Consider the following 21,862-nt stretch of genomic DNA (forward strand, 5'->3'; position numbering starts at 1 on the left):
TTAATTTGTATTTGAATGTTCAAAATGTCTATTTCTATCCACAAAACTTGCCAGAAGTCATGGTTTAAGTTTTTATTTTATTTTATTTATTCCGGAGGTGCATGCCCCCGGACCCCCCGACGCGTGGCTTGGTAACAACCTCTGGCACGTAACAGCACCGCTGCTGGAAAAAATTCTAGGGGAAACACTGCTTAACGTTAGTTAATAAAGTTAAAAAGTTAGTTAGTTAATAAAAATACAACTGTTAATTTTTAGTTCATGTTTGTTCACGTCCATTAAATAATATTAACAGAAACAACTTGGATTTTAATAATGTATTAGTAAATGTTGAAATTACCATTAACTAAAATTTATAAATTCTTTAGAAGTGTTTTTCATTGTTAGTTCATTTTAACTAATTAATTAACTAATCTTAATGCCACAATATGTAATTTTTCGCCACTAGAGGTCACTTATTCAAAACAAAGGCGTAGCTTGATGACGCATTGATTTCGCAGAGCTTTTATTATGCCGCAGACGACCGCTTCTGCTTCTTCCGCTCATGCATATTTGGGCTAACATATTGCTGTTTTATCATATTAGATACATTTGAGTGTGTTGAAAGTTATGTTATAATGCTACTCTGTCCGTTCGCTCGGCGGCTACTATGAGACACTTGTTCACACTGCAGTAAGCTAGATCAATATTAGGCATGGGAAAACATGGTACTTGCGGTAAATCAAGAAAATTTGATCCAGACGCCACCCAAATAATAATAAAATAAAAAAATATGGACCACGTTGGCTGAGGAATGCAGATGTGCAAGAACAGTGCAGGCAATCTACTTTTAACATCTTGTGCCACTTTAGAAAACAAATGCTATTCCCCTTCTGTGACAGCAGAGCTGTTGTCTGATGTTTAGATGGCCTCTCATTTATTACACAAGGGTAGAGCCATGACAACCGGGCTGAAAATAAATGGTTTGCATGGCAACTGCTGCCAATTTATTTTATTTATTATATTTATTCAAAAAGTTAGGAGCACCAGCAAAAATCCACAACTAAATGTTTATATATTACATTATATAATGTTTAAGTGTGTGTGTGTGTGTGTGTGTGTGTGTGTGTGTGTGTGTGTGTGTGTGTGTGTGTGTGTGTGTGTGTGTGTGTGTGTGTGTGTGTGTGTGTGTGTGTGTGTGTGTGTGTGTGTGTGTGTGTGTGTGTGTGTGTGTGTGTGTGTGTGTGTGTGTGTGTCATGTGCAAGTAAATCGGTCATTTAATTGTCAGAATAAAAAGTTGAGTTGCTTGTCTGAAAAATATTTGAAATAATTGTAAATATAGCCTAATTTATTCTGAAGCAATATTCAATACTTCATTTCATCTCTCAAAAGTAAATATCTGTGTCAATGAACATGTCAGTGCCATCAGAATGACAAGTCCTTGTGTCATTGTGTATGAATAAGACAGTCAAATTGCTTAGTCATATTGTCAATATAACTACTCTGGAGGGATGTTCTGATGTAAATATGGCTAAAATTTTGATTACAATTATTGTAAATTGTAGGTTACACCTTATTGTATGTGGGAGTTTGAATGCAAGAGACTGGACAAGATTCACATTTATGCTTTTACTGTTTGTACTGTAATTTGTTGACAGACCATGTCATTGCGATACAGAAAGGAAAAGACAGCAATGCATAGCACAAAGAAAAAAACCCCCAGAAAAACAAAAGTAGAAATGTGAACGTCTAACGGAAATGTATAGAAATAAGCTTGACATTTTATGACAACTTGTTCAACCATTTTGCATGTAAAGACTTATGCTATGAACTAATGCCTAAATGTTGTGGGGGGTAAGACTATTCAACAGAGACCCATTATAATACATTTTGATCAACATGACATAAGCAACTGATAATGTAAGAAAAAAGCAGAGAATTGTACATAATCATTTGCATGGATGTACAGAAGCATTTGCAACTTGTTCAAAGAAATGAGAAACTGCTTTTTTGATGTGCACAAGTGACACAATGATGTGAAGATTGAACAGGTAGCTTTGAGAATTTCAATTCTGATCTGAGAAATGTACCAAAGCGACTGAGAAAAACTGTAAATGACTAATGGGACACCCTACGGTCTTGTGGACATAACGGACCATATCGGACATAACTGGCACGCAGCGGCCATTGGAAGTACACAAGACCGAAAGTGCACATGGAGTGTGCCATTTGGGACAGGGTTCGTTGACTCAACTGATTCGTTCAAAACGCTGAATGATTCAGTAATGAAATATGGTTGAGTGTAGTTACTGTGAGACACAACAGAACTTTGTTTGGAACTATTTTCGCTGGTGAAACGGAACAAAAACAGTCAATACTGTGTCTAAAATATAAGTGACTTGATTTTAACTGTTTATTGAACTATTGTATGAAATCAATGTCACATTTTCAATCGTGATGGTATTCAGAAAAACAAGACTCTTGATCGTATGGTGTTGCTTAACTGCATCACATGTTAAAAATATAAAAACTCCACATTTGGAATAGCAGCCGCAGTATGTTACCTGAGTTTCTCTGTGTTTTGATTTCTCCCAGAGAGGCTGCAAGCCTCAACAGCGCGTCAGTAACATAATAACGTTACGTACATTATTATCCACCATCAATCGCTACTTACTCTAAATTAAATTAAATCAGAATCATTCTTGCATTTTGGTGATTCCCTGGTTATTTTTTGGTATTGACATTTTAATCAGGCTACTTGTCCGGTTGGGCAAGTATAACTCTTTCACTTGCCCCTTCCTCTCTTCAGCTCTTTATATTTTGCGCAATAGTCAACTCCCTGTCACTTGACACGGAGAGCAGTGAAAGGGAGAGATTGACGGCTAATATTAACCAACCTAAAGTCTGCTTTAAAGTTAAAGGCCTGTACACACCGGGACGAATGTCGCGCGCGCTTAACGCCAGCGTTTTTCGTAACGTTTTTCGGCGCGTCTTGAGTGTTCACACCCAAGCGATTTTCACTGGAGCATCGCTGAGTGAACATGCAAATTCAGTAGATGCGCTCCCGGTACACAAGGTGGTGCTGCAGCACTTTACGCTTCTGACTCACGCTTGTCACACAGAAGAAGAAGAGAGACAGTATTTACGTGCTTGCCAAAACCACAGATATATTATGTCTATGGCCAAAACCATTCACACACTTTTTGCTAACTGGCAAGCAGCATTAGCAGCTCGGCAAGATCGATTTGATCTGGAGTGCCACCAAGTCGTGTTTTACTGTCACTTCAGCAGCTCCAGCCACGTGAACAAAAGCGCTGATCTCATTGGTCGGCCAGTTTTTAACGCGCCGCGTCAAAATAAAAAAAAAGAACCCGAGGCGTTTTTTTTTTTAAATTACGCTTTTACGCCTGCCGTTTTGCGCGTCGGAGTGAACACTCAAAAAAAAATCGTCCTGTGTGAACAGGCCTTAAGAGAGTGAAGTCGAAGTTTAAGTGGGTATGCGATAGAATGGTGGATCAGTTCACAGCAGGCACATATTGTGCAGTAATTAAACGTTTTGTAGAGAAATGAAAACTGGTCGCACCTCAGCAATTATTTGCACTCGCACAAATGCTCCCAAATATATTTTGAGGTCGCAGATAAAATTTCGGGTACGTTTGCAACCAAAATGGTCACAATTTCGAGCCTTGAGATTGGAATAATATTACAACACTGATTTGACCATAACAGATGTTCCTGAACAAGAACTTATGTGTAAATGTAAAAATTCATTTGAGCACACACCCTTTCTCCATGACCCCGCTATCAGAAAATATTTCAACCAAACATATATATCATATACTAGAGAGGCAGAGAACGATGTCTGATTGGACATCTATTTTAGTGATATCTTACAGCACATATAAAACTTTAGGCCAAAAAATTTTTTTTTTTTTTTAAGTGATGAAGTGTTATAAGTGATCACATATCTTGAAGATTGTATAGACGTGGAATTTGGTTAAATTATACTAATGCATCAGTTAAATATTTTTCACTCCCTAACAGTACTGTGGAGAATGGGCAGCTTACTGATCCCGCTCACTGGGCTGTAGCGGATGTGGTCAATTACTTTAAAGCGACAGGGTTTGAGGAGCAAGCTAATGCTTTCCAGGATCAGGTAAGGATTCACTTTCGTATTCTTTATGTTATTTGCTGCACAGTGACACTGTTTTGTTTTTTTGTTTTTATAAGATTTTATAAGACTTATTTTATAAGATTGACCTAGGAAAAATATTACATTTATCACAAGTAGTAGTATTACATTTAAGTTATATATATAATATATATACACCGACCAGGCATAACATTATTTATAGGTGAAGTGAATAACACTGATAATCTCTTCATCACTGCACCTGTTAGTGAGTGGTATATATATATTAGGCAGCAATTAAACATTTTGTAAGGCGTAATGTTTTGAGCGAGTTTGACCAGGGCCAAATTGTGATGGCTAGACGACTAGGTCAGAGCATCTCCAAAACTGTCAAAAGTGGTCCAAGGAAGGAACAGTGGTGAACCGGCGACAGGGTCATGGGCGGCCAAGACTCATTGATGCACGTGGGGAGCGAAGGCTGGCCCATGTGGTCTGATCAAACAGATGAGCTACTGTAGCTCAAATTAATGCTGGTTCTGATAGAAGTTAATCCTGGTTCTGATAGAAAGGTGTCAGAATACACAGTGCATCACAGTTTGTTGCGTATGGGGCTGCATAGCCGCAGACCAGTCAGGGTGCCCATGCTGACTCCTATCCACTGCAAACAGTGCCGTGAGCATCAGAACTGGACCACGGAGCAATGGAAGCAGGTGGCCTGGTCTGATGAATCACATTTTCTTTTACATCACGTTGATGGCCGAGTGCGTCGCTTACCTGGGGAACACATGGCACCAGGATGCACTATGGGAAGAAGGCAAGCTGGTGGAGGCAGTGTGATGCTTTGGGCAATGTGCTGCTGGGAAACCTTGGGTCCTGCCATCCATGTGGATGTTACTTTGACACGTACCATCTACCTAAGCATTGTTGCAGACCATGTACACCTTTTCATGGAAACGGTATTTCCTGGTGGCTGTGACCTCTTTCAGCAGGATAAAGCACCCTGTCACAAAAATGGTTCAGGAATGGTTTGAGGAGCACACCAACATGTTTGAGGTGAGTTGGCTTCCGAATTCCCCAGATCTCAATCCTATCGTGCATCTGTGGGATATGCTTAATAAACAAGTCCAGTCCATGGAGGCCCCACCTTGCAACTTACAGGATTTTATATATATATATATATATATATATATATATATATATATATATATATATATATATATATATATATATATATATATATATATATATATATATATATATATATATATATATGGGCTGCACGATTAATCGAAATCGAACCGCAATCGCGATTTGGTTTATGTGCGATTATGAAAGCGCAAAGGCTGCGATTTTAATTAAATAAATAAATGCCCAGCGTGTCAGTGATCAACAGTAACGTTACACGCAGCTCAATCTCTGAAAGCACTGCGAGTTTGAGTCGATTATAATGTACGTTTGAAAAAGCAACACATGTCAAACATCTTCACAAACTAGTAATATGTTGTCCAACAAAATAAGTTTAATAACCCGTTTTAACTCCCTTCATATCGTCAGTCGAGTGTTTGTGAGCTGATGTGGCATCTCTTCACAGAATGAGGCAGACAATCAGCACTGCATACTTTATTATTATGAAAATAGGAGAGAAGGCTTGAAGAAATCAAATACACCCTATCTTGATGCAGTCGTGTTTATTGTCGTCATATTTAATCAAAGCGTTTCTATCTTTTTATTCAGCTCTGCTAACTTACACAGCGCTAGCCTCACAGTTCACACACATTAGGGTTTTCCCATGGGGATTTCCTGACAGCTATTACGTCTCTGAGGGAAATGTGGAGTTTCTGCTCGAGGGCGCCCTCTGGCTCCCAGTATGAATGAAACTTTTTGGTAACAAATAATACTACTCTAAATAAATTTAAATGACAATCCATTTTTTTCTTCAATGCCAGGAGTTTTAATCCCCACAGTGGATGCAAAAGAGGCTCATATTTCATTTTAAAGACATAGACTTTAAGAAATTGATATCACAGATAAAAAGCTCAGATTTTTTTAATGTAATTTTTTACAATAAATCCTTAGACCTTTCTAATGATTTTTAGTCATAGGCTGTCTTTTTTTTTTGTAAAAAAGTTTTCTGTAAAATATAAATATTATTATTATATTGTTATATTTATTCTTAAATACTCTTTTTGTTATTGTAATAGTAATATTAATGTTTTTGTAATAGTAATATTTCTTATTTTGTTAAATATTTTTATTTAGCAATAATAATAATCATTAGTCATATTAATATATAAACACAAAATGTTATATACACACTTTTCACTTGTAAAAATTTAAAACAAAATAAAAATTGCATTTTAAATCGCAATCGCAATTTTAACCAGAATAATCGCAATTAGATATTTTCCCCAAATCGTGCAGCCTGCGTGCAACTGAACTAAGTAGTCTTACTGCGTTAATACTGTCAAATGCACACAAGGTTAACATGAACACAGTCGGTTATGTCTAAAGTGAAAGTAAAATCGCAATCGTGTCTGTATATTAGATGTGTAGAGGTCTTAAACTGACAGCAGCGCAGCCAGTGAACACGCGGTCCTTAAAGGGACAGTTCACCTATAAAATTATGTCATTATTTACTCACTCTAATATTGTTTCAAACCTGTATTCATTTCTCGATGACATAATTTTCAGTTTTGAGTGAAATATCCCTTTAATGTTAATACAACAACAAAAGACAGAGAAAATCACTCACTGCTCTTGACTGAAAAACTAGTAGCTAAGAATCAATGTATTTTATTGTGAAGTCTATGTAGTGTTTTATTTTTACATTTATTCATTCAATTTCATACTTAAATGCTGCTGTACAGCTCTGAGCTGCCAGTGTAAATCTTTATATATATTTATTTTATATTATCCAATACACTAGGAATGTGTACAAGGGTTTTTTTAAGTAAAGTTTTAAGTTTAAGTAAGGTTTTTAAATTCTTTTAAGTAAAATAAAGAAAGAGTATTGCAATAAAAAAATAGTCTTTTTTCTCTTTAACCTCTTGCGGTTCCTGTCGCCTAAGAATAGAATAACAAAAAATGTATGTGACAAGCCATCAGAACCGAACCGAAAACCGTGGGTAAAAACCGAGGTATGTATTGAACCGTGGACTAACTGTATTGTTGCATCCCTAATATATATATATATATATATATATATATATATATATATATATATATATATATATATATATATATATATATATATATATATATATATATATATATATATATATATATACACAGTGAGGAAATTAAGTATTTGAACACCCTGCTATTTTGCAAGTTCTCCCACTTAGAAATCATGGAGGGTCTGAAATTGTCATCGTAGGTGCATGTCCACTGTGAGAGACATAATCTAAAAAAAAAAATTCCAGAAATCACAATGTATGATTTTTTTAACTGTTTATTTGTATGATATAGCTGCAAATAAGTATTTGAACACCTGTCTATCAGCTAGAATTCTGACCCTCAAAGACCTGTTAGTCTGCCTTTAAAATGTCCACCTCCACTCCATTTATTATCCTAAATTAGATGCACCTGTTTGAGGTCGTTAGCTGCATAAAGACACCTGTCCACCCCATACAATCAATAAGAATCCAACTACTAACATGGCCAAGACCAAAGAGCTGTCCAAAGACACTAGAGACAAAATTGTACACCTCCACAAGGCTGGAAAGGGCTACGGGGAAATTGCCAAGCAGCTTGGTGAAAAAAGGTCCACTGTTGGAGCAATCATTAGAAAATGGAAGAAGCTAAACATGACTGTAAATCTCCCTCGGACTGGGGCTCATGCAAGATCACACCTCGTGGGGTCTCAATGATCCTAAGAAAGGTGAGAAATCAGCCCAGAACTACAAGGGAAGAGCTGGTCAATGACCTGAAAAGAGCTGGGACCACCGTTTCCAAGGTTACTGTTGGTAATACACTAAGACGTCATGGTTTGAAATCATGCATGGCACGGAAGGTTCCCCTGCTTAAACCAGCACATGTCCAGGCCCGTCTTAAGTTTGCCAATGACCATTTGGATGATCCAGAGGAGTCATGGGAGAAAGTCATGTGGTCAGATGAGACCAAAATAGAACTTTTTGGTCATAATTCCACTAAACGTGTTTGGAGGAAGAAGAACGATGAGTACCATCCCAAGAACACCATCCCTACTGTGAAGCATGGGGGTGATAGCATCATGCTTTGGGAGTGTTTTTCTGCACATGGGACAGGGCGACTGCACTGTATTAAGGAGAGGATGACCGGGGCCATGTATTGCGAGGGAACAACCTCCTTCCCTCAGTTAGAGCATTGAAGATGGGTCAAGGCTGGGTTTTCCAACTTGACAATGACCCGAAGCACACAGCCAGGATAACCAAGGAGTGGCTCTGTAAGAAGCATATCAAGATTCTGGCGTGGCATAGCCAGTCTCCAGACCTAAACCCAATAGAGAATCTTTGGAGGGAGCTCAAACTCCGTGTTTCTCAGCAACAGGCCAGAAACCTGACTGATCTAGAGAAGATCTGTGTGGAGGAGTGGACCAAAATCCCTCCTGCAGTGTGTGCAAACCTGGTGAAAAACTACAGGAAACGTTTGACCTCTTTAATTGCAAACAAAGGCTCCTGTACCAAATATTAACATTGATTTTCTCAGCTGTTCAAATACTTATTTGCAGCTGTATCATACAAATAAATAGTTAAAAAATCATACATTGTGATTTCTGGATTTTTTTTTTTTAGATTATGTCTCTCACAGTGGACATGCACCTACGATGACAATTTCAGACCCTTCCATGATTTCTAAGTGGGAGAACTTGCAAAATAGCAGGGTGTTCAAATACTTATTTTCCTCACTGTATATTAGGGATGGGCGATATCTTATCGTTTGCGATATACCGGTAAAAATTCTCCCCACGATAAGAATTTGTCTTCCCGCGATAATAACGATAAAGCCTAGTTGATAACGCGACCCATCCGCACCGTGCCACCGCTGGCCATCTCTTGATGCCCTAAGCGTTATTACTTTATGATGGCCATCATGGCCGTGGTGGCTGCGTTCGTCACTTTGTATAGCTGAACAGGGGTTGGAGAGATAATTTTCTTGTGGTGCCCCCGCAGCACTCGGTGCCCTAAGCGGCGGCACTGAATCCGCATCTCACGTGCAGAGCGAAAACAACTATGGCGGAAGAGTTCATATAAACGAGGGGCTACCTGAGGGCAATCTGAACCTGTACATACAGATGTATTTTCACTTGCTGAGCACTTGGACTGAGCGCTTAAGAGATTCGCTCTGTCTCAATCGATCGGTAAAGCACACTATTTCAGTTCATCTCAATGAATGCGCAGTGCATTTGACGCACATTTAACACTAGTGTGAGGCGCGCGACTGAGTGCGCTCAGTGTTTCACACACACTCAAAGAGAGTCTTATACCACACAGAATTGACGTGCTACATGTAAACAATATCCTTTGTTGTATTTTCCTGTAAAATAATGGCGTTTATTTTGAATTATTCAGCCTTTCATGAACAGGAATAAACGAATGCTCAACGGGAATCTCATTGGCTGGCATGCACCTATTACGGTGCCTGTTTTGATTTCAGCAAATCGGTTAGAATGAGCACTGACAATAGTGGTGTCAACAATAATCGATTCAGCGATGCATCGCAATGCGGGGCATGCACGATTCAGCATCGATGCGGCAAAGTGCCATAATCGATTATGTCACCGTTTATTTTCTGGACTTGAGTTGGACAATAAAGTTGTGAAGTTTCAATTACTTCCAGGGTCATAACAACAACAATCAAGATGGCTGAGGCGGAGGGAGATGACCGCGATAGACGGGTATTAAAAACGCACCCAAAGATTGGAAAGCGGACATCTGGGCACATTTCGGATTCTGACGCCGGCTTCACACTGCACGCGGAGCGGTGGGTATGGAGAGCCGGAGCCCGCGCCCCCATTGTGGATTCACACTGGCAGCGTTTGTCTCGCGCGGATATTGCAAATGCAGACAAATATTGTACATTATATGTCACATTTACGGTCTTCTCCTCCGAGCCCCGTCTGTCTCGTGCTTTGATTTATGATGGGCAGCATGCTGCAAATGCGACCGTGTTCCCCTCTGTCCCAAACACATATGCATATAACTTGTTGTATATAAGTAGTTCACATGATAAATGTAAGTTAACATTAAAGTGAATATATGCTTCTAGTTTTAATAATTTAAACAGGCTTTTGAAGTTTGGGCAAAAACTTCTGGCAGTGTTGTGTTTTTAATTTTTTTAACAGCTCTGGATGTCATATGGTGATTGTGAAACACACGGGGCACTTCACTACATGATTTCATGGTGGAATTTGTTATTTTCCATGTTAATCTGGTCAGTTTTGATCAAGAACAATCCACTGTGGCTTTAAATCAGCGTGAGCAGCGCGGCAAAATAGACTCGGCGCCGAAACGATCGCGGCACTACTGCTGCTTCTCCTCCTGCGATGCGCTGAGCTGCCGCGCCGCCTCTGCGTGCGATGTGAATGCTCTAATCTGTTAACATGGGCGCCGAAAAAAATATGCGCTGCTTACGCCCTGCTAACGCGCCTGCCACACTAAAATCAAGCACGAGAATTGACGAGTCCCTAGTGTCAACGTTACTGTGTGTGTTGCACTGAATATATTTTTATTGCTGGGTGCCTGGGTGGTGGTTGTTGTTACAATAGTGTGACTGTAATTACGGATTAATATTTGCACAGGAGTTCATGAAGTGCCCTGTCTCAAAGCTTTTTACTGTACCATTCAATTTTATTTTATTTAATGACATTTATGTCAAAGATACAGGAGAGTGATAATACACACATAGCAGCCAATACAATCTGTTGTTCAATATCTGACTGCTTGTATTGCCTCATGACTGATTAAAAATTTGCCTTGTTGTGTGCAGTAGAATTTTGATGCATCGCAATGCATCGTAGAATCGAATTGAATCGAATCGTTACCTGGTGAATCGTAATCGAATCGAATTGTGAGGGCAGTGCCAATGCACACCCCTAACTGACAACGTGATTAATATTCATGAACCCAGAAGCTCATTATTCCTTAGCGCAGTTTATTTTTATTAGTTGAAGAATCCGTGGTATTATTTTATCAACTCAAATTACTGAAGTTTTATCATTAAATCATTATTTTCAACTTTTTTGTAATCTGAAGACATTTTTGGGATAATTACTTTTGCTGTTTCTGCTATTTTTACCACTGTTTGCACCATGTATGAATAAATACAGAATCGGTTTACGTGTAAAACTTGTCATTGATTTCAAAATTATTATTGTTTGTATTGTGATGTTTTTTTTGCACTATTGCACTAACAGTTGCACTATTTAAACATTACCTGCACTTTTACAGAAGACAATTATATCTGCAACTTTTCCATTTCTGAAAAGGCTGGTGTGGAATTTCACATAAAAAAAATAATTAATAAAAAAAAAAAAATAATAATAATAATAAAAAAAAACCTTTTATATATATATATATATATATATATATATATATATATATATATATATATATATATATATATATATATATATATATATATATATATATATATATATATATTTATTTATTTATTTATTTATTTATTTATTTAGCCTATTTGATGACATGTACGTTTTACTTTAGATCATTGTTTTTCTGAAACTCGCAAGAATGCATGCAGCTTTCACTTGTATCCAAAACGTTGGGGAATGATACTACATTTATCGTCATTGATATCGTTATCGCAATAAATACTAGAAAATATCGGGATAAATTTTAAGTCCATATCGCCCATCCCTACTGTATATATACTGTATAGTGACTTGTTTACTAAACGTCTGGTTGAGGCAAAATCGTTCGCAGCAACAATAGTGTAGGGGTAAGACGCATGGCATGAAGATCTGACACAAATCAACCCGGGGTTCGAATCCACCTTTTACTGAACTCGCTCTACTCCTTTTTCCCATCACTTATCAGATCGAAAAGGCATTTATTTTCAATGAAAATGAAGAAAATATTAGAAAAGGGGAAATAAAGCTTCTAACGCGTTTAATCAGTGTTTATTAGGGTGTATAAACAGACATGTGCTCAATTAGAGGTGATAAAAGTGAGTGGGTCCAATATCATTGGACTTAAAAAGTATGTGAGTCAAAGCCATCTCCTGGCGAAACGCGGGAATTCATTCAATGCACGGCGTGACTCTCACAGTGCATTATGGGTATTCTCTAGCCATCGAGCATACATCGGTTGTAAACTCGTTATTGCAGTGCATTGTGGGATTGAATGAGTGCACTTAATAACATCCACTATGGTAACGTCCACTATAGTGCCCACACAGCTGAATCAATCATCCATCCATCTTCCAAACCGCACTGGTCCAGCGCAATATCATTCATACAGGAATACATTTTTTAAAATGATTATTATATTGTTTGATTAAGGTTTATACATGCTAGTTTCCATGGCAGAGTTCAAGATTAAATATTTTCATTATTACTGGAGCTGCAGGTTTGCTACCTTTCAAATAAACAGCAAGCACAAACTGCAAAAAACGGCAGCCTTTCCTGCACACTTAGTGTCCGAAATCACTCACTCGTTTTCAAAGTGGACTATATCAGTGGACTAATGTAGGGAATAGTGAATGAGGGTATAGGGGGCGATTTGGAACACAGCCTATGACTGACACTTCTTATAAACTAAATTAGTTTTTTACACTTTGTAAATTCTATAAATAGTTGCTTTAGTTTTTCAGTAACTGTATATCCATTATAATTATCAGTTTTTTTATTGCAGATTATTTCAGATTTATTTGAATGAAAAACTACTCTTTACAATTACAAATGTTCTGAAATAAATGGCATTTTTGAAAGGATGCCTATAGTCTCTTCTTGACATAAAAGCTTACAGAAGCTACATTTCGGAGAATCATCCTCAAATTACATCAAAACATGATCAGACATCCAGTTTTATATTTAGGTTATTTTCAGGCTCCTAACATTAAAGTCTTATAATTTTTTTCCTAAGTGAATTTCAATTTTTTTTTTTAAACGTGAGTCACTTACATGTATATTTACCTTGTTTTACTCTGTTCCTATACTACTTTGAATTATGACTCTTGGGTAACACAATTTCAAGTGTCTAGTTTAAAATAAGACCAGATTTATGAATATAGACCTTTAACATGCTATAAAATTGCTTGTGTGTTCAAATTGGCAAGGTTTAAAAAGACGTGGGCAGTGATTTCCGTCAGCTGTCCCGAAACAAAAGCGAAAGTGTTGAATGGGCGCGCGTAGATTGCTTTTACAGTGCATGTGCAATGTCTTTTGAAGCCAGAAGCAATTTGCTCATTTTGAGAGCTAGGGAAGGGAGTATTGCTGAAATTACTTTGCACAAGAAAGTTTTCAAATTACTGATTTGATGTGATAATCTTTGTTGATTCATTTAATAATAAACATTTGCGTTAATTTCCCGTTTTATAAACCCCAAACTTGCGAGAGTGAGTAAAATGATGCACAATACCCGCGCCAAAATTCAGACCCTATATGGTATCGATTGTTTTACTTTGGTATTAGATTATGGTACCGTACCGAAGCTAAACTGCTTAAAAAACCCTCTCTAAACCCAGCACTTTTAGAAAACTACAGACCAGTATCCCTTCTACCTTTCATTGCAAAGACACTTGAGCGGGCTGTGTTTAATCAGCTCTCTACGTTTCTTGAACAGAACAATCTCCTGGACATCAACCAATCCGGTTTCAAAAGCGGCCACTCAACTGAAACTGCCCTGCTCTCAGTTACGGAGGCACTGAGACAGGCAAGAGCAGCTTCCAAATCCACAGTACTTATCTTACTGGATTTGTCTGCTGCTTTTGACACAGTTAATCACCAGATCCTCCTGGCAACTCTCATGAAGATGGGCATCTCAGGAACCGCTCTCCAGTGGTTCAAGTCTTACCTCTCAGGTAGGTCCTTCAGGGTGTCATGGAGTGGTGAAGTGTCTAAGTCACATCATCTAGCCACTGGCGTTCCCCAGGGCTCAGTGCTTGGACCACTTCTCTTCTCCATCTACATGTCATCGTTGGGATCGGTCATTCAGAAACATGGCTTTTCCTATCACTGCTATGCCGACGACACTCAACTCTACTTCTCATTTCAACCTGATGATCCATCGGTTGGTGTTCGTATCGCTGCCTGCCTAACAGACATTTCAGCCTGGATGAAGGAACATCACCTGCAACTCAACCTTGCAAAGACGGAACTGCTTGTGGTCTCAGCCAAACCAGCACTGCATCACAATCTCCCCATTCAGCTAGGATCATCAACCATAACTCCGTCCAGGACAGCCAGGAACCTTGGGGTTGTGATTGATGATCAGCTAAAATTCACTGACCACATTACAGCAACAACCCGGTCCTGCAGATTTGCACTATTCAACATTAGGAAGATTAGACCCTTCCTATCAGAGCATGCCACACAACTACTGGTACAAGCTCTTGTTCTCTCCAGACTGGACTACTGCAATGCTCTTCTAGCGGGCCTTCCGACATGCACTATCAAACCCTTGCAACTGATCCAGAATGCAGCGGCGAGGTTGGTCTTTAGTGAGCCGAAGAGAGCACACGTCACGCCTCTCCTCATCAGTCTGCACTGGCTACCAATAGCCGCTCGCATTTGTTACGGGTTTCAAATAGCGAAACTGGAGCAACAAATGATTTTTTTCTCTTTTTTTTTTCTGTGGTTCACTATTCTCCGCTCTCCTAGATGATAGCCCTGGAAAACAGGATCATATAATCAGTGAGTGAAAGAACGAACCGCCATCTTCATCTCCATATCTCTGTATCTTTATTACAAATTTCTCAAATCATGGTATGAAACAATAACATTCCCTTAGAGTAAACATGTTCCAGTTTCAGAGTCCATATGTTAATTTCAGTTTAAACACCTCACCTACGGTTTTCTTCCTTTACTCTCCACATATCAGTGGATGACATATTCCACACTCACATTTACAAAAATAATCATGTCTTTACAAAAATCAACATCACTCTTTCTTTAAAGTGCAGAAATATCACAAGAATAAATCATATTTTAATCTATGTATTTATGTGTATATATATCTACACAATTATTTGTTTCCTTTTTAACTCCAGATATCCACCATAATACTAATGTAATAATGTGAATCGTAAGCCCTCTTTGGCTGTAAATGAATATTCAATTGACTGTACATGAGTCACAACATGAATCATACTCATAGGGAAAACTGTTCAACTTATAACACATTGTTAAACACAGACCAGACACCTAACTGCTTCTGTATAACTTTAGTAATAACTCCCCTTTAAGTTTTAAACCACATACCCCTCTTCTCTTAACATTTACAATAGTTTATAACCTGCCAGGATACTCTAAAAACACTAAATAAAGCATTACCAGGGAGTCAGGGCACCAGTTCACAGATTCACACATTCAGCCATATTATACATCTGTTCTACAGCCGCTAGCGCCATTGTTTTCAAACCCCTTTTTCCCGCGATTACAAACGCGGCTCTTTAACTCGGCTTCACACATCCAAAATTCCCCAATCAACTCATCACAGTTTCAATACATCCCATACACATCCGGAGGAATCAGTTCTTGACATTGTTTTTACTGAATACGAACCTGGAAAACAGGATCATATAATCAGTGAGTGAAAGAACGAACCGCCATCTTCATCTCCATATCTCTGTATGAGAGAAGACGGAAAGCGTTCATCACCTAGGCAACGCAGTGCAACGCTACCCGCACTTTGGTTCCACTTCTTTGGTTCCCCCCCTACATTAGTATTGAAATACACAATGAAAATTGCAGTTTTAAGAAACGCTGCGTGTTATCACATAAACACATGTATTATGAACACTAAACTGTGTTACCACATAAGGGTGTATCACACACTCCCCGACAAATAAAAGTGGCTCCTGACACAAGATATGCTGAACAATTTCACTCTGAACATTCACACAATTTTTTTTCAAAACACTTTTCAACTCTCAATTACTGCATCCTAAAGTATAATGAAGTGTGTGTGTAATAAAGTGTGTGTAAGATCTCATCAGGTGAATATGGAATGTATGTAGTTGTCTTTCATGGCGTCTCATCCCCAGTGAGCTGGGTACACAACAGATAGGTAAGGACATGGGGCGATGGACGGGGGTTGGAAGTGGTGGAGGTATGGTGTGCCAGGACACTGGTAAGTATACTGTAGTGGCTGGACTCCAACTGCACTCACAGTGGGCCGCGGGTGATAAGCAGGTTGACCCAGGGATGGGTAAGTAAACACATGACTTGGCCGTCTTTCTCTCGTGGACTGTCTCAGTGGGATCGGATGTTCAGGTTGTGGTGTGGGGACATTGTCCTCTTGAAGGACAGCATGCAGTTCCTCTTGAACGGTTGCAGGTTGCAGCTGCTCCATGCAATGTTCGTCCTCACTGGATGTCCCCTGCTCCTCGTCTCCAACACTCTCCCTGTCCTGTTCAGGTTCTGTATGGATCATTCCCCCCAGGTGGGTCTCATTTTGTTCAGATCTGTTTTGGCAGTCAGGAGTAACGTGCGGCACAGGTGAGTAACTTCCAGCTCTAGGTTTCTCCATCGGTATTCGCAACCAGTAACGAGGCACACCTTCCTCTTCCTCAGAGTCACTTATATCTGGGTCCTGTGTCTCGTGCGTGGGTTTCGGGATCTCTGAAGCTCTCTTCCTTCTCTTTTGCGACTCAGTTGTGTTGGTAGTCGGATTCTGAAGAGGCTCTACAGGTAGGTCGTTGACTTGCAACAGGAGGTTCCTGTGTAAAGTGCGAACTGGTCGGCCTCCCACCTCTGGGCTTACTTTATACACAGGATTATCTCCAACCTGTTCTCTCACAATGTAAATAAGCTGCTCCCAATACGGTCTAAGCTTTCCAGGGCCCCCTCGTTCACTGAGATTGCGTACAAGGACTCTGTCCCCAGGCTGAAGAACCACACCTCTACTCCGTTTATCGTAGTAGGTCTTCCCCTTGGAGCTGGACTGTCGGCTGTTTGCGTCTGCTATTCTGTATGCCTCCACCATTTTGCCTGCCCACTTCTCAGCATATCCTTTTGGCCCATTAGTTTCAGCTCCCTCATCTGTTATCAAGCCGAATAGGATGTCCACGGGTAGGCGAGGATGACGGCCATACAACAAATAGTATGGGGAGAAACCGGTGGACTCGTGCCTCGTACAATTATATGCCTGGAGTACATGGGGCAGGTGGTCTTTCCAACTCTCCTTCTCTTTCTCTCCCAAGGTACGGAGCATCTGCAACAGTGTGCGGTTGAATCTTTCTGCAGGATTGCCCTGCGGGTGATACGGGGAGGTTCTCGAGTGGGCGACACCAGCTAATTGCCTGAGAGTTCTGAAGAGTTCATTCTCAAACTCTCGACCCTGGTCATGGTGTAGTTTGGCCGGGTATCCAAATCTGGGAATGAAATCATTGAAAAGCCTGTCCGCAGCCGTCTTACCAGCCTTGTTCCTGGTGGGGTAGGCTTGCGCAAATCTGGTAAAGTGATCAACTACTACCAGTATATACTCGTATCCACCTCTGCAGGCTTCCAGGTGAAGGAAATCAATGCACACCAACTCAAGGGGCGAATTTGATGTAATACTTCCCATAGGTGCTCTTTCATGTGTGGCTGGCTTCTTCTGTTTAATGCAGGAGCACTTCCTGGTCACATACTCCTCTATCTCGCTTTTCATGAAAGGCCAGTAGAATCGCTCCCTTGCTAGGCTCAGAACTTTTTCAACGCCAACATGGCACATGTTGTTATGCAGCTGGGTGAGTACTGTCCGTTTGTAGGTGGCGGGCAGGACCAGTTGTTGTCGACCTGCACTTTTCCTGTAGAGAAGGTCATTCTCTATGTGTAATCTGCTCCACTCTCTTAACAGCCTCCTTGCGCATGTGTCCATTCTCCCTTTGTCATCCTCTGTAGGTGGTGTGTTGTTTTCCTTCAACGCCATCACTTTTCCAATAGCGGGGTCTTTTCTTTGCTCCCTCACAAGCTCATCATGACTGACTTCTGGAAGAGACTCAACTTGAGGTTGGCAGTGGGATGTTAAGTTGAGGGCCGCCACCCAGGCCACATCTCCTTGTTGTGCTCTCCGGCTTCCTTCCCATACAGCACATACAGCCTCCTCCGATATCTCCTCCGAACACCCAGCCATGAAGGTGTCAATGTCCAGGGGACAGCGTGATAAGGTGTCAGCATCGATGTTAGTTTTGCCTGGCCGGTATTTGATGTCAAAGTTGAAATCGGCCAGTTGCCCCACCCACCGGTGACCCACTGCATTGAGTTTGGCAGTACTCAGAATGTATGTGAGGGGATTATTGTCCGTGAAGACTGTGAAATGTGGGGCGTAGAATAAGTAGTCACGAAACTTCTCACATACCGCCCACTTCAACGCGAGAAATTCCAGCTTTCCGCTGTGTAGGTGGTAATTTTGTTCTGCCGATGTTAGTGTGCGTGACCCGTACCCAATCACCCTCATCTTCCCATCCTGGTTCTGATAAAGAACTGCCCCAAGACCTTTTTGGGAGGCATCTGTGTGGAGTGTGAAGGGGCGGTTGAAATCGGGATAAGCCAGCACTGGGGGTTTGGTCAGCCGGTCCACAAGCTGTTCAAGGATCTGTTGGTGTTGTATTTTCCATTCTACCGGCGTACGGGAGGACTGCTGATTGCATTTTGTTTTTCCTTTTGGCGGTTTGGTCGGAGGGGTGCTGGGCTTCGACTGGAGCAGGTCGTACAGGGGCTTGGCTATACGTGAGAAATCCTGCACGTATGTCCGATAATAGCTCAGGAACCCAAGCAACTGCCTGACGTCCCCAACTGTCTGTGGCATCTTGTCTTTCAGAGCCCGCACTGCTTCAAGGTCTTTGGGGTCCATTTTTACTCCTTCTGCTGACACCAACCGGCCGACATATCGGACCTCCTTGCGGAAGAGCTCGCATTTCTCCGGCTTCAGCTTTACCCCGTGGTGTTGCAAGGCTTGGAGGACTCTGCGTAACACCTGCACATGCTCATCAAAGGACCTGGAGAAGCACAACACGTCGTCGAGGTAAGGAATGCAGCATTCGTCTCTGAGCGTGTCAAGCATACTTTCCATGCTCCTTTGAAAGGCCGCTGGGGCGTTCGATAGCCCAAAAGGTATTCTGACCCACTCGTAGAGCCCCCATGGGGTTATGAATGCGGTCAGGTACCTTGATCCTTCGGCGATAAAACCTTGATGGTAAGCTTTCCCCTGATCGAGGATCGAAAACCAGGCATATCCTCCCAGGGAGTCAGTGAGGTCCTGAATCCTGGGAAGGGGATGACGGTCCGGCACGGTTTTGTTGTTGAGGAGCCGGTAATCGACACACAGGCGTAAGGACCCATCTTTCTTTCTTACACAGATAACAGGAGCTGAATAGGGCGACTGGGACTTCACAATCCATCCTTTAACCAACAGCTCCTGGATGTACTCCTTAACTTCCCTGTAGAGTGGTTTTGGGATGGATGCATAGGCCCTCTGAACTGGGATGTCATCCTTGGTCCTGATCTCCATCTGTAGGGAGGGGATGCACCCTATGTCGTCGCTGTCACGGGCGAATGCTCCACATTCTTCATAGAGCACTTCCTTTACTGTCTGTTGTTGTTCAGGGTTGAGGTGACTGATGTCAACAGGAGGAAGCCAGGACTCGGGTGGAGAGGTGCTGGGCGAAGCGACAGCCTTAACCTCGACTGATGTCATCTTTCTTGGTGTGGGATCAGCCTGATGTGACGCTGTTGCATCGGTCTCAATCACCTTGATAACATGTTGGATGGTTCCCAGAGAGGTTCTCCTCGGCAGGGTGACCTCTTGCTTCGAGTGATTGGAGATGGGCACCTTAACATAAGGCCGTCGGGTGTTATTGATTTCCAAGAGGCCTTCCCCTACACTCAGCTGCCCTAAGACAACACTTCCCTCCATCGGTTCGTATAAAACAATGGGATTAGAGACATCAAAGTTTGGGGGTACCCTACACCATACATGGGTTGTCCTGCCAGGGGGGATGATAGTGTGGTCTTGGCCCACTCTAATAGTGACTGGATCACAGTATGTCTTAGGAGGTACCTGGATGAAATTCACAATGGCCTCTACCTGGTCCTCCTCTATTCCAAAGGCACTGCAGAGAAGGTTGACAACCGTGGCAACTGCGTCACCCGAGGACTCTTTCCTTCTAATGATCTCCTGGAGTACATTGGCTCCTAGGAGGGGCTGGGCCAGTGGCAGCGGGCTGACTAGGAAAGGAGCCTGTACGGTGAGATTCGGGTCTTCATTCCCTGCCAGATTAACCGTGAGCTCAACCCACCCACTGTAGGGAACAGCATGGCCAGTGACTGCATAGACGCCAAGTTCTTCCTCTAAAAGCTCAGAGAGAGGTCTCAAGATATGGCTAGGAATGTGAGTGTCAGTCCACTGTTGGTCTATTATGCTCACCTGCGAACCTGAATCAAACAGGACTGTAGCTGGGTACCCGCCAATCAAACATTTCAACAGACTTTTCTTCCCAATTAGGGGTGCTTTGCAGGCGATGTTACTCTGGCCGGTCAGTACATGTGGATTTTGCTGTTTGTTTGGCTTGGGGCGTCTTGTTATTTGTTGATTACTTGTTACTTTTTGGGACTGAAGCTGCTCACCGGTCTCTGGGCGTCCCTCCACAAAGACCGAGCCCCGTTTCCCTGCATCCTGACTCGTTGCAGACATCCGACTGCCCTGTGTCCCGCCTCTCCACACACGAAGCAATGGTTACACTCCTGTGCATTCTGTTCGGTACATTTCGGACAACGAGCTGTCCTTCCTCTCACCTGGACTGCAGGTCGTCCCAGTTGTGGTTGGACAGGTCTACTAGAGGTTGGCTGAGAAGGAGAGTAAGACACCTGAGTATTTTCTGCCCGCTGCTCCATCAAAGAAGCCACCATATGTGTCAGTGTCTCTACCTGAGAAGTGAGCTGTTTTATTGTCTGGAGGTTTCCATTGTCTGATAGCGCATCCTGTGACTTGCTATTATTGTTAAGATCTCCCGTTTCAACCTTGGCGCTGTGTGCTTGTGTTACCTTTTGTCGGGGCAGTTGGCCTAGTCTGCGCTGGTGCTCGTTCTCATCACTTATTATTTTCATGACCTGACGAAGGATTTCCTCATCTGTGACTTGACTGTTGGAGATTAGAGGCCTCAGTCTCTGTCGGAGGTCAGCATGTTTTGTCCCCAAACCCTGGTAGATAGTATGGAGAAACACCTCCTGGATGGTCTTCGGATCATATGAAATGTCTGCACTAGCCTGTCGGGACTGGAAAAGGATTTTCTGCTTGAGCCCAATCATGCGGTAGAGAAACTGTTGTGGTGATTCTTGGTCTGACTGCCTGGCGCACATCAATTCCTGGAACATTTCAGTCGTTGCTTTTTCTCCGAGGTGAGACCTGAGGAAGCCTTTGAGTTCAGATACTGTGATGGAATCTTTGTTTACAAGCATATCTTTAAAAGCCCCTGGCTTGATGATCCTCAACACCCCTCTGACCACCTCTGCTTCTGCAAAGCCTTCTTTCACTCCCTCGTCGATTTGTTTGCTGATATTGTTATAGTTTAAATCAGAGTTCTGATCCCCAACCTGGCCACCATGCACTTTG

The 21,862-nt window shown here is 41.5% G+C and overlaps 1 protein-coding gene across 2 annotated transcripts in view; it reads left to right on the forward strand.

The window, feature by feature from the left end:
- Positions 1-21,862, forward strand: part of samd13 (sterile alpha motif domain containing 13) — a gene marked incomplete at its 3' end in the record, with an annotated part of 30,474 nt that overhangs the window by 4,825 nt on the left and 3,787 nt on the right. For both annotated transcript variants that reach the window (XM_079843968.1, XM_079843969.1), the window contains exon 3: positions 4,022-4,133. In XM_079843968.1, the coding sequence (XP_079700094.1) occupies positions 4,022-4,133 (112 nt within the window). The remainder of the gene's footprint in view (positions 1-4,021; positions 4,134-21,862) is intronic.

This window comes from Gobio gobio (genome assembly GCF_949357685.1).
Source record: "Gobio gobio genome assembly, chromosome: 19".
Classification (NCBI taxonomy): Eukaryota; Metazoa; Chordata; class Actinopteri; order Cypriniformes; family Gobionidae; genus Gobio; species Gobio gobio.